This window comes from Paralichthys olivaceus, chromosome 2, assembly GCF_024713975.1.
Source record: "Paralichthys olivaceus isolate ysfri-2021 chromosome 2, ASM2471397v2, whole genome shotgun sequence".
In the NCBI taxonomy this organism is placed as follows: domain Eukaryota; kingdom Metazoa; phylum Chordata; class Actinopteri; order Pleuronectiformes; family Paralichthyidae; genus Paralichthys; species Paralichthys olivaceus.
Genome location: NC_091094.1, coordinates 17,294,326 through 17,305,206, shown reverse-complemented (window position 1 = coordinate 17,305,206; position 10,881 = coordinate 17,294,326). Strand labels below are relative to the sequence as shown.

At 39.5% G+C, this 10,881-nt stretch overlaps 1 protein-coding gene across 7 annotated transcripts; it reads left to right on the top strand.

Moving 5' to 3' along the window:
- The first annotated feature begins 225 nt into the window (after positions 1-225).
- On the top strand, positions 226-9,955 carry LOC109628902 (RNA-binding protein 5-like). Of its 7 annotated transcripts, XM_020086349.2 has the most exons (24): positions 226-364; positions 1,602-1,632; positions 2,223-2,424; positions 3,036-3,099; positions 3,445-3,518; positions 4,218-4,301; positions 4,600-4,660; positions 4,777-4,845; positions 4,924-5,084; positions 5,175-5,272; positions 5,521-5,608; positions 5,880-5,948; positions 6,029-6,110; positions 6,198-6,301; positions 6,409-6,553; positions 7,081-7,172; positions 7,266-7,418; positions 7,507-7,626; positions 7,911-7,979; positions 8,079-8,258; positions 8,469-8,534; positions 8,627-8,709; positions 8,788-8,917; positions 9,538-9,955. In XM_020086349.2, the coding sequence occupies exons 2-24, from the start codon at positions 1,616-1,618 to the stop codon at positions 9,649-9,651; spliced, it is 2,325 nt and encodes a 774-aa protein (XP_019941908.2). In that variant the 5' UTR covers positions 226-364; positions 1,602-1,615; the 3' UTR covers positions 9,652-9,955. The 7 variants fall into 7 exon arrangements, with proteins under 7 accessions (XP_019941908.2, XP_019941909.2, XP_069395714.1 ...); XM_069539614.1 differs by lacking the exon at positions 2,223-2,424 and having other exon boundaries at positions 263-364; XM_020086350.2 differs by lacking the exons at positions 3,036-3,099; positions 3,445-3,518.
- The last annotated feature ends 926 nt before the right edge of the window (positions 9,956-10,881 follow it).

Below are 10,881 nucleotides of genomic sequence, written 5' to 3'. Positions count from 1 at the left end.
CACAGTAGAACACACGTACAGCACGAGGAGATCTACAAGAGAAAGGAAAGAACTGACAGATCAACTACGCACAACAGGAGCAATATTGAACACTGTTCAAAGCATATTAGAACGTGGATACCATCACCCAGGGAGGAAAGTGTTATTTAGATTATTTTTAAGAGACTGGACTGAAGAGAAGACTTTAAAATAGAGGAAGAATGAAAGCTGAAGGGGGCAGTAATGCAACACTTTGGATGCCAGCTTCCATAAAAACCTCATAGAAGAAGAAGAAAAAGAATAACAGAAGAGCTCTGGAGAAAAGAACCCTGTAGAGCCTCTGTTACTCGTCCACTGCTGCACCTGTCGAGCTGATGTGAAATCGGTAGGCGACACTGAAGGAGACATGTCTCTGCGTCTTTTTTCAGCTAGTGTGAGACAAGACAGGTTCCAGCTAACGTCGTTCTAACGATGCTGCTGAAGGGGCCTGTGTGTTCTGGTGCTAGCAGAGGGCTCAAGGCTAGTCACACTTAAAACAAGTCGAGCGTATATCAGAATCAGAATCCTTTATTGTCAGTGTTCAACATTGTCACCAACATTAAAACAGTGAAAACTGTTTCAGCAGCTCTTCTCGTTACAGCAGCATTTATCTGACTTTTAGAAATCAGAACAAGAATCAAGAAGTAAAAATCTAAATGTACATTTTTTTATAAAAGCACAGCGAAAGAAAATAAACATAAGTAAAGTGTAACAGCGTAATTTGCAAGAAAGGTGCAAGATGAAAGGTGACAGTCAACCTGACAGTCCACCTGAGGATTATTGCATGATATGTTTGTGCAAAATTACTGTGTGTGTGTGTGTGTGTGTGTGTGTGTGTGTGTGTGTGTGTGTGTGTGTGTGTTTGTTGTTTAACAGTCCTTTGAAGATATGGGTGGGGGTGGGGTGATGGCTTGGATGGCCTGTGGGTAAAGCTGTTTAACAGTCTTGTGGTTCTGGCTTTGAGAGAGCGGTATATTTGAGTTGAGGTGTGACAAACAGCATCTGAAACAGCCTCCTGTGTTTTTCTTGTTCATGTGACGATGTCCTGAGTGATGTCCCTTCGCACTTTAACTTAATGCTAATGTCAACAACATTTGTGAGCAACACACGCCCAGTAAAGTTGTAGCTCAGTTCTATTGAAAATCACCAGTTTCGTTTCTGGAGTTAAACATTGGAAATATCCATAACAAGGCTGCACAGAGAAAAAAATGAATAACCTCAAACCTTCAACCTGTTTATTTCTGTTCACTTTTTCTCTTACTGATGTTAAAAACTGTTTTTGAAAGTGATTCGATGTAGGGCTGGGCGATAAGGGCCACAATTATATCACGATATTATATTATGTTATCACAATAATTGATAGACTATTGTTTCTGTGATTTTAAACTCTTGTATGAGCGGAGAATGACAAACACTTGATAGTCGTCTCAAATAGATCAATTGTATGTTATAAGCACCATTTCAATATTTATAACTTTTGTAACGTTGCCACAGAGGAAATGTATATTGTGATAGTTATTGATATTATTCATTGCCCAGCCCTAATTCAGTGGTTATGTTACTCTTGTTTTTTCCCGCCACAGTCTCTTGATCAACCATGGGCACTGATAAAAGGTAAGATTTAAGTCATCCATTGTTTTTGCACAAACTCAAGGTTCTTCACAAATTGATGTCACTGGAGCTTCTGACTCTATGCCTCCGGGAGGCGACATTATGCTTTCTGACTGTGTCCGTCCCATTCTTGTGAGCGGGATATCACAAGAACACCTTGGGGGGGATTTCATTCAAATTTCTTAAAAAGTTTTACTTGGACTCACAGATGAACTGATTTAAATTTTTGTGGTCGAAGTTCACAGTTAAGGGACCACATGTTTTGGTGAAAGCTTTATTTTAACATTTCCTCAAGAGAATCATTTTAAATATGGCACAAATTTAGACTCATAGATTAACTGATTCGATTTTGGCCTCACAAAGCCTGTTTTTGGCCTCTTGAACATGATTTCTCAAGTCTGTCCTTAGGGAATATCTTCAAAATTTGATCCGTTGTCACTTGAAGTCATACATGACCTGACTATATTTCAGTGGTCAAAGGTCACAGTGACCACATGTGAGTCTCGAAAAAGAAATGTATGCAGACTGAAACTGCATTGGGTGTTGGATGCATACAATCATAGAGTGGTTATTGAAGTTTATTTCTTTTCCAGGCTCATTCGGGGCGAACAAAGCGGTAGATATGGTTCAGATAAGTGGAAGGATCACATGGATTGCCACAAAATAAGAAGGAGTAGATCCTTCTTTCGAAAACGACGCCTCAGTCGTCCAAATCAGGACTACAAAATGGAGCCGCAGGAGAAGAACACGTCTATTTTTCTAAGAGGTCTCCCTCCTTATGTCACAGAGGATGAAGTAAGCTCAAACTTTTCATTCAGTCTCATTCATACTTCTAAAGGGTAGAGTCGCACTGAATGTTGTTATGGTGTGTTCACACCAAATGCTTCAAACCGTGTTTCAAACCTCAAAGTTCACCAGAAGTGGCTAAGCTAGCGGACGATAGCATTTCTGATGGTCCCTGAATGTACCACGTTGGGGAGATATCAGTGGAAGTTTAGGCTTAAAACTTGTAGGAAATGACGCCATTTTAAGTCGAATATGAATGTCGGGGCTTGCAGACACTTGGATGACACCACATGAGTAGTCTTGAGGCATGTTATTGTTTTTCTGTTGTTTAATAACATCCGAAGATTTGGTCACCAGTTACTTCAGTTGTGTTGGATTCTGCTCTAACAAACTTCAACCCTGAGACTCCTAAGTTGTTCTGTGGACTCAAACACTTTTCATTTTTCAGTTATACTATCCCTTGAAGGACTATCCTTTGAAGAACCAAAATAAAAAAGAGAAATGGCTTCATGGTTGGAAAGTCTGAGCTTGATCTTATTGAAGATACTTGAATAACAGGAAAACAGTGAGAAAAGACATTCAAAGTCAGATAAATTTGTTGATCAGCGTCTCTCTTCCAGGTCCGCGCAGCACTCGAAAAGTTGCCGGGGCCGCAGCCTGTGGGCATACGTTTCATTGGGAAAAGTGAGTTTTTCTTTTTTAGAAGTGTTTCTCACCTTCACCCACGTGCTTTGGCTTAAAGCCCACTTAACCTCCCTATGGCTATTCTTAGAAAAAAAAGCTTCATATTACAACCTTCCATGGATCGTTTGTGTCTGATTTGATGACATGGTCAGGTACTGTATGTGCTAAACCTCTTATCATTTAAGAAACATTACAAGCTATGATAACAAAAATGCATTACCACCTCGTTGACCTTATAAGCACGATTCCCACCTGCAATTCTTACTTTGAATTGGAGTTTGAGTTTGAATATTGCATCAAAGCATTCTAACACATCTCCCGTTTATATTTGAATGCTGTCTCTAGGAAAAATCCAAGATTTCGCCTTCATGGAGTTTTATCACTTGCAAGATTCTACCCAATGGATGGAGACCAATCAGGTTGCCTCAACAATCACCAAGTTTCAAATTATTCTTGGAGATAAGAGCCTTGATACCAGTTTAGAGCTGATATCTGTTTGTATTTAGCTAGGGCATTCAAAACTGTGATGTCAGAAGTAAATATTTTTTATATCACACATGGTTGTTATCTTGTTTTGTTTAAAAAGTATACTTTTTCAGCTGCTTTGTTACATACACCATGTGAATTCATGTTTTAATCATTATAAATAGAAGAGTATAATGAAGAGTAATAATAAAGATCTGAAACTCTGTTGCCCCTCTAATTCATGATTAGAATTTCTGTTAAAATGCCCAAATTGTCTTGTTGATTTCTGTTTGCCCTGTGGTTTCATAGAACATTCTGCTCCAGCTCAGTCACATGGATATTTTCTCATCTCCATTTAAAACCTGAAGACTTGGAGTTGAGACAAGAATGAGCTGGCAGCACTCCGTTCCCTAACACTTAGAACCATTTGTTTTTATGAGGATACGTTTTCCTCGTACACGGTACTGCATCTCTCTCTCTGAACTTCTCTTTCTGCCTCTGCTCCTTTAGACACTCAACACTGAGCTGCAAGTGTAAGCCTAGCCACTCTTTCCCATTCCAGCTGCTCTCACTCATGTGGTGGAGTAGTGACACGACCTTACCTGCTTCTTTAGCTGAAACTTGTCCAAAATGACTGCTTTTTATCTTTACAGAACAAGTTGGTGATCCAGGGGAAATGCATTTCAGTCCAGTACAGCAAAAAAGAGCCCATGTATAAAAACTGGCTTTGCAATTCGGTGAGTGTGTGTAACTCACTCAACATCTGTCTGAATCAGCAAAATGTATATAAATTACAGCTTATCCAGACCCCTCACCAAAACAAAGGAGAGCACATTAACCACATTTTAGTGTCACTTCATTGGCCTCCTGGTAAACTTGATTTTAAGATTATGTCCATAACATTTAAGGCCCATTCTGGAAACACACCCAATTAACTCTGATCTTCTAACGCTGTACATTCTTCTTTATAAATAAAGTTTATTATATTATTTATTGCTATAATAGAAGTAAGATAATGTCATTGTTTTTTCACAGTGTGGCCTGTGCAATTTCTGGGAAAGGCTCAGGTGTTTCAAATGTGGAACAGCAAGAGTTGGTGAGTTGTTTCCCCAGTAAACGTCTGGTTTTTTCTTCTCTATGAGAATCTTCTGCTTTGTCCTGCTTTCTTGTTCTAACTCACAGATTCTGTCACTGTGTCATTGCTGAGTATAGATGGAGAGTGCCCTGCAGTAAATAGTATAAATGTGGAGTCTCAACAGGATAGCGATTACAATGGAGACAGTGAGTGGGTTTTGAAATATTTCCACCATCTTGTACATATTCTACATTTAGTCATGACTACTTGTTTTTTGTCAACAGCATTAATTATGAGAAATATAGCCCAGATTTCAACTATCGATGGGATTTTGAACATATTGTCCCCGTATGCTAACCTGTCCAAGAGCAAACTCTGCCTCATCAGAGACAAGCATACAGGAAATCACAAAGGCTTTGGCTTTGTCCAACTCTCATCTCCCTTGGTATGTTTATAGTCAGTATGTAAGTCACTGTGCCTTTTCGGGGGAGGGGGTTTACATACATGTGACCATGTTGTGTCTTCACTTCTGAAGGAGGCTTCTCAGCTGCTCACCGTCCTCCAAAGCCTTCAGCCACCTCTAAAACTGGATGGAAAAATAGTTGCTGTGGATTATGCCGAGAATGTTAGAAAGCAAGTCAAAACACTCACACACACACACACACACACACAGGGTTTGACTACATAGCTTTCTATGAATAGAATATTGTACAAAATAGCACACTTCACATTGTAGGGAACTTTACCTCCCACATCCTGCACATATGGTTTATAAATTGGTTTTTGTTGTATCTATCTATAATTGAATAAAATGTTTTCTATTTTCTCCCTGCGTTTGTTGCTAAATGAGAGTTTCACTATAATCACTTTGTCTTCTCCAGAGATGGAGCACAGCCTGGTGGTGTGCAAGCCAATGTTAATTCAGTTGCCAGCACTGCCATCACTGCCGCCCAGTGGTCATCCAGCCAGGTATTAGGTTTTCCTCTGTTTCACACCAGATAAGCAGAGTACAATTGTTTTGTGGAAGTGTATTTGTTATATACGGTTTTATTTGGCTGCCAGAGAGACCAACAGCTTAATGAATTATTAAGCTCCACTTATAAGTATTTTTATTAGTATTATAATATTCCGTCTTTAAGCTACAAAGATGGTTAACTGAGTTGTATTTGCAAATACATCTAGGCATGTTTTAATGAGGTTTTCTGTGTGTTTACCTCACATACCTGTCATATCTGTTTAGTTACCACCAGGTTCAGATGCCACCTCTGACTATTTTCCTCTTCCAGAGGGCTTTTCGCAGCAGTCACAGGTCAGTTCACACTCACACACTTGATGGTGACAAAGAAATAAGTTATAACAATTTACCAAACAGTTTTTCTTGTGACGCAGGAACAGAATTATCAGGTGTGGCAGCAGCTGCAGCAGCAGCAGGAAGGATCGTCTGTTGTCAATGGAGATGGCTTGCCTGGAGGTAATATGAGGTGTCGATCTATCACTGATATATTTGTCAATTTTTCTACTGACGATGAAACTGAACGGAAATCATCACTTTTTCCAGCTGCTCCAGGAACGAACACTTTGCTCCCTGCAGCCACGGATGTGGTCATATCCCAGACCGCTCAAATTTACCAACCTGACGTTATCAGCCAGCATGCCATACAGGTAGACGGTGTTGCAACGTGGCATCTATATACTGCAAACAGAAATGTACTATTTACTCTTTTTGTGATTGATTCAGAAGCTTATCATGAACCCCCCTGTCTTCTCAGTCGCATCATGTAGAGAGGGTGGTTGATGCAGAGCAGCAGCAGCAGCAGCAGCAGCCTGCAAGTGTTTGCACTGCATCACTGGCCACACCAGCTGCTTCTTCTGTTGCAACTACAGTTTCTGCCTCCCCAACGGTTAACACGTCAGGTGAGATGAGTGAGCTACAGAACAAACTTGGATCCAATCGGCTATCGTATGACAACCAATTGGCCTCTGGGGGAAATGGGCAATATTTTGTGGCTTCTGGTGTAGACAGTGGACATCCAAGCCAAGACTCAGTCATCTGTTCGCAGTACATCGTTTACTCTCCAAGTTCCCCTTGATTTTGTTGGTGTTTTAGGTCCTCGACAGTTTAGCTCATCTCTTTTAACCGTTATCTGAATATGAATGCCGATACATTTATTAAGCCACATTTGGGTCAATGTTTTCCACCTCTTTTGCTGTCTAAACTGATAATGAGTCTACTGGCAACCAAAGTCTGCTCAGAGTTGAAAAGTAACCCATATGATTTTCAGCCCCAAACTCTTGTTTTTGCTTCCAGATTCTACATATTCTCATGCAGAACCTGTTCATAGAGATCAGCTACAGAATATCTCTATCTTTAAAGAATATCTTTTAATCTATGTGGTTTAGAACATGTTTTGTTTTACACATGCTACTCTTGTTGTCTATAGCTGTCCCTGATATGTCCACATACAAGTATGACAAGGCTTCAGGTTACTATCATGATCCTGAGACTGGTCTCTACTATGATCCCAGCAGCGAAGTATGTATTACTTGGTGTACAGAACATCCTGCCAAAAACAGTTATTTTAACCAGAACTGTTATTTAATATAGTGCTTCTTTTGTCATTAATAGTACTACTACAACCCTGAGACTCAGCAGTTCCTCTACTGGGACGGTGAGAAGCAGACGTACGTCATGGCGACAGCAGACATGATGGCAGAACCAAGTTCAAGCAGTAAAGAGCCCAAAGGAAAAAAGAAGTCAAAAACAAAGTCTGCACAGCAGGTAAATGTTACTTATTTAAAACATCTGTTTTTGTTAATGGCCATTATCTTTTCCTTGAACTTAAAAGTGATAATTAATCAAATTTCAGATTGCAGAGAACATGGAACGATGGACAAAAAAATTGAATAGGAAAAAAAAGAAGTCGAAAGAGGAAAACGAGAAATGGTCTGCAGCTGCTGATGCAGGTTTCTCTCTCTTCGAGAAGAAGGTAGTGTAGAAGTCATTGTAAGACCCATGTTCTTTTTGTATTAAATAAGTGTAGAGAAGCTTCTAATACCGACTTGAAGAGCACAGATAGACAAGACAGACAAAATACCGACACACTAATACAAATTAGTATTATTATTATAGTAAAAAAAGTTTTTAGCTATCATCATGAATAGTAACATCTTATTCATAGTTAACATAAAATGAGGGACTGGCTTTCTCTTCTGAACAATTTTAAAATGTATTACAAAGGATTTGATGTTAATGAGATTAGTTTCCTTTCAGCAAACTGGAGATATTGAGATGCCTTCACTCAGGATCGAACAATTCAAGATCCCGGAGCAGGAGACCAAGGTTTCCCTTTTGTCTTTATTTATCTACTTCACAATTATGCCTAAGAACACCAGGAAAAAAACACCAGAACACTCAGTTTTATATGCTTTCATTTTGCAGAGTGACCCGTTTGTTTATTACAATGGCAACTATGACCCAGAGGAGGGCAGCATGTATAGAGCAGCGGACGAGGAGGGCAATATAACAGACTGGAGGAATATAGTTTGCCTGCTGTGTCAACGGCAGTTCCCCACCAAAGAGGCTCTGCTGCGTCACCAGCAGCACTCTGACCTCCACAAGGTGAGGATGGTAAAACAGCAGGTGTTGAATCTGCAAGTGGCAAATAGTCAGGGAGCTGCCATCTGTTCGATGCATGAAGCTTAAATTCAAAATGGATTGATTTGATAGATCTTAAAACTGTCTTGAATATAGATGTGAACTGGATATCTTAGTTGTTTGATCGGGATTTGTTATCTGACAAAGTTTTTTTTTTTTTTTTAACTGTTGAAGCAAAATTTGGAGATTCAGAGACGAACGAGGTTTTCAGTGGCTGAGCTGGGGAGGAGAGAGGCTGAGGTATCTGACTGAAGGATTTGTTCCACTTTTTCTCCTTCTGTAGTTTTATGAATGTGCACACGATCACTAATGTTTCTTGGTCATTTTAACAGCTGAATTACAGAGACAGAGCTGCAGAGAGGAGGGAGAAATCCAGTTTTTATGCAGCCACGGGGGAATTTTGTCAACCTCCATTGTAAGAGCTTATAGTTAAACTCACCCTGCAAACAATTTTATCCGCATCTATTTACGTTACTCTCATCCACCTTAACAGAAACTATGACCAACCCACCAAAGATGGCCTGACAACCAATAACATTGCGAACAAAATATTTCCAGCTATGGGCTGGCATGAGGGCAGAGGTCTGGGATACTACCAACAGGAAATCACTGCTCCTACCTCGGTAACAATAATTCACATCAGCTATTATTTCCTCATTTCTTTTATTCAAAAAAACACTCTATCTCGTGTCTTGGATAAATGGTTTGTATGTGTATTATTAGGGCCATAGTTGTTTCTGAAGAAACTGCAAAACCTCTTTCAGAATCTTGTAGATGTATGGAAAACCCTGCGGTCGAACACGTCCAAACATTTATTCCTCCACAAAAGAGGCAACTTCCTCTAATAGTTCTTTCTTCGGAATAGTTTCTTGCAAAATCTTTTCAAAAGTCCTGCTACTTATGATAATGTGGTGCTAATGCACCAAAAGGTTAATTGTTTTTTTATTTTTATTAACAAGATGCTCCACACTCCTCATCTCAAGGCAGGTGACAGGCTGATAGTCTGTTATCAGAAGATGGCAAGCAGCCTCAAATTAGGATTTTATTCCTGTAATATCACAATTTTATTCTCAAAATCTTATTTTAAGTAATCCTAATACTTAAGCAGCTCCTAACAGATGGAGTATGAATGTCTGTCTTTTTCACTCTCAAAGTAATTAGCAGTGTTACCTGAGGGGAACCTGTGTCCAATCTGTCTCCTCTAATCACTCGACTTCTTTTCTTCCTCTTCCTCTCCCCGCAGGCTTCGTTCAGGACCATGGGTACCGGCATGGGTAGTCAGTCATATGAACTCTCACCATACGACACCTACGAGGCTCATGAGGCCATGTTTGCAGGCTTCAATGGGTTCGAGTGAACTGGAGAGAGATAGGACATCACACTGAACTGAGACTCTCTACTTTAATGGCCAAATGATCTCACTGTGACTAACTTCTTTCCCTGTACAGAATTTTTTTTTTTATCATGTTTATATGTATAAAAGGTAGTTTTGTTTAGAATAGCTTGATATTTTGTCACCTAAAAGGTGTGTCCTGATAAACATGTCCATGCATTAGAATGTAAGTACATATGTTTATGTGGATCAGCTTTGGGCTTCTGTTTGTGTGAGAATCCAAAAGAATAGTTGTGATAATTAAAACTGATCTCCGTGCTCACTAATACATCTGTGAAGTTTTCCTCACTGTGAAACAAATGTCCCATTATGAAGATCAAAAACAGGACACAAGCAGTCAGGCACAAAAATACAATCTTTCCAAATACCATTAAAGAAAAAAAAAAGAGTAGATCAAGAATACCACAAGATAAGTGGATCGTTTCTTATATTCCTGCAGGGGGTGATTGCCTGGAAGAAGAGCATGGAGGAGCAGGAACTCAGGGTCACACTCAGGCATCAACACTGACAGGAAGAAGAGCAGAGGAGAGGGAGGGAAACCAAATCAAGACTTTAAGCAAAATAATACACACAAAAGTGGGGAATAAAAAAAGTAAAAAGAAGTAAAAGACATATAAAGTATAAGTGTAAAACTGTAAAATGAAACCTAGAACAAGTACATGGATGGTATGAGCTTGTAAAATAGTTCAGTTAAAAGAACTTGGATAAAAACGTTTTCAATCTGGTTTTAAAAACTACAGTGGACCACTGGAAACTTTTTCTTCATACTGTAACTTCTCATGGTGGAGGCTGAGAATGAGGAGCACAGTTACTGAGCTTCACACTTGTGATTTGCATCAATGGTCAAAGTGGTGACAGCTTTAGAGGAAGTACTCTTCAACACAACACTAGTTTGTTTCCATTTCCAGTATTTAATGCGTCCATACTTCCAGTTATAATAATCCTTGTTAACCTAATGCACTTTGACTCATTTCATGGTTGGTCTGCAGGTTGAGTCTGGTTCTTCAGGGACTTAGAAGAGAGAGCATTGACGTTTCAGTATCCTTCACACTGTGCAGCTCCAGACTCCTCTGTTGTACAATATGATTAATTTAATGTTATCGGTGGCAGGTTATAATCACACAGATGAGTCAGTAGTGCATTGTTATTGAAAATGAACTGTTAATAAAATGTGCAGGATATAAAATTTAGTTT

What these genes read in the sequence shown, in the direction of transcription:
- LOC109628902 (XM_020086349.2), top strand. An exon ending in AAAACTGGCTTTGCAATTCG is followed by an intron (nt 4,302 to 4,599) that starts GTGAGTGTGTGT and finishes GTTTTTTCACAG; the next exon opens with TGTGGCCTGTGCAATTTCTG. An exon ending in CCCAACGGTTAACACGTCAG is followed by an intron (nt 6,554 to 7,080) that starts GTGAGATGAGTG and finishes TGTTGTCTATAG; the next exon opens with CTGTCCCTGATATGTCCACA.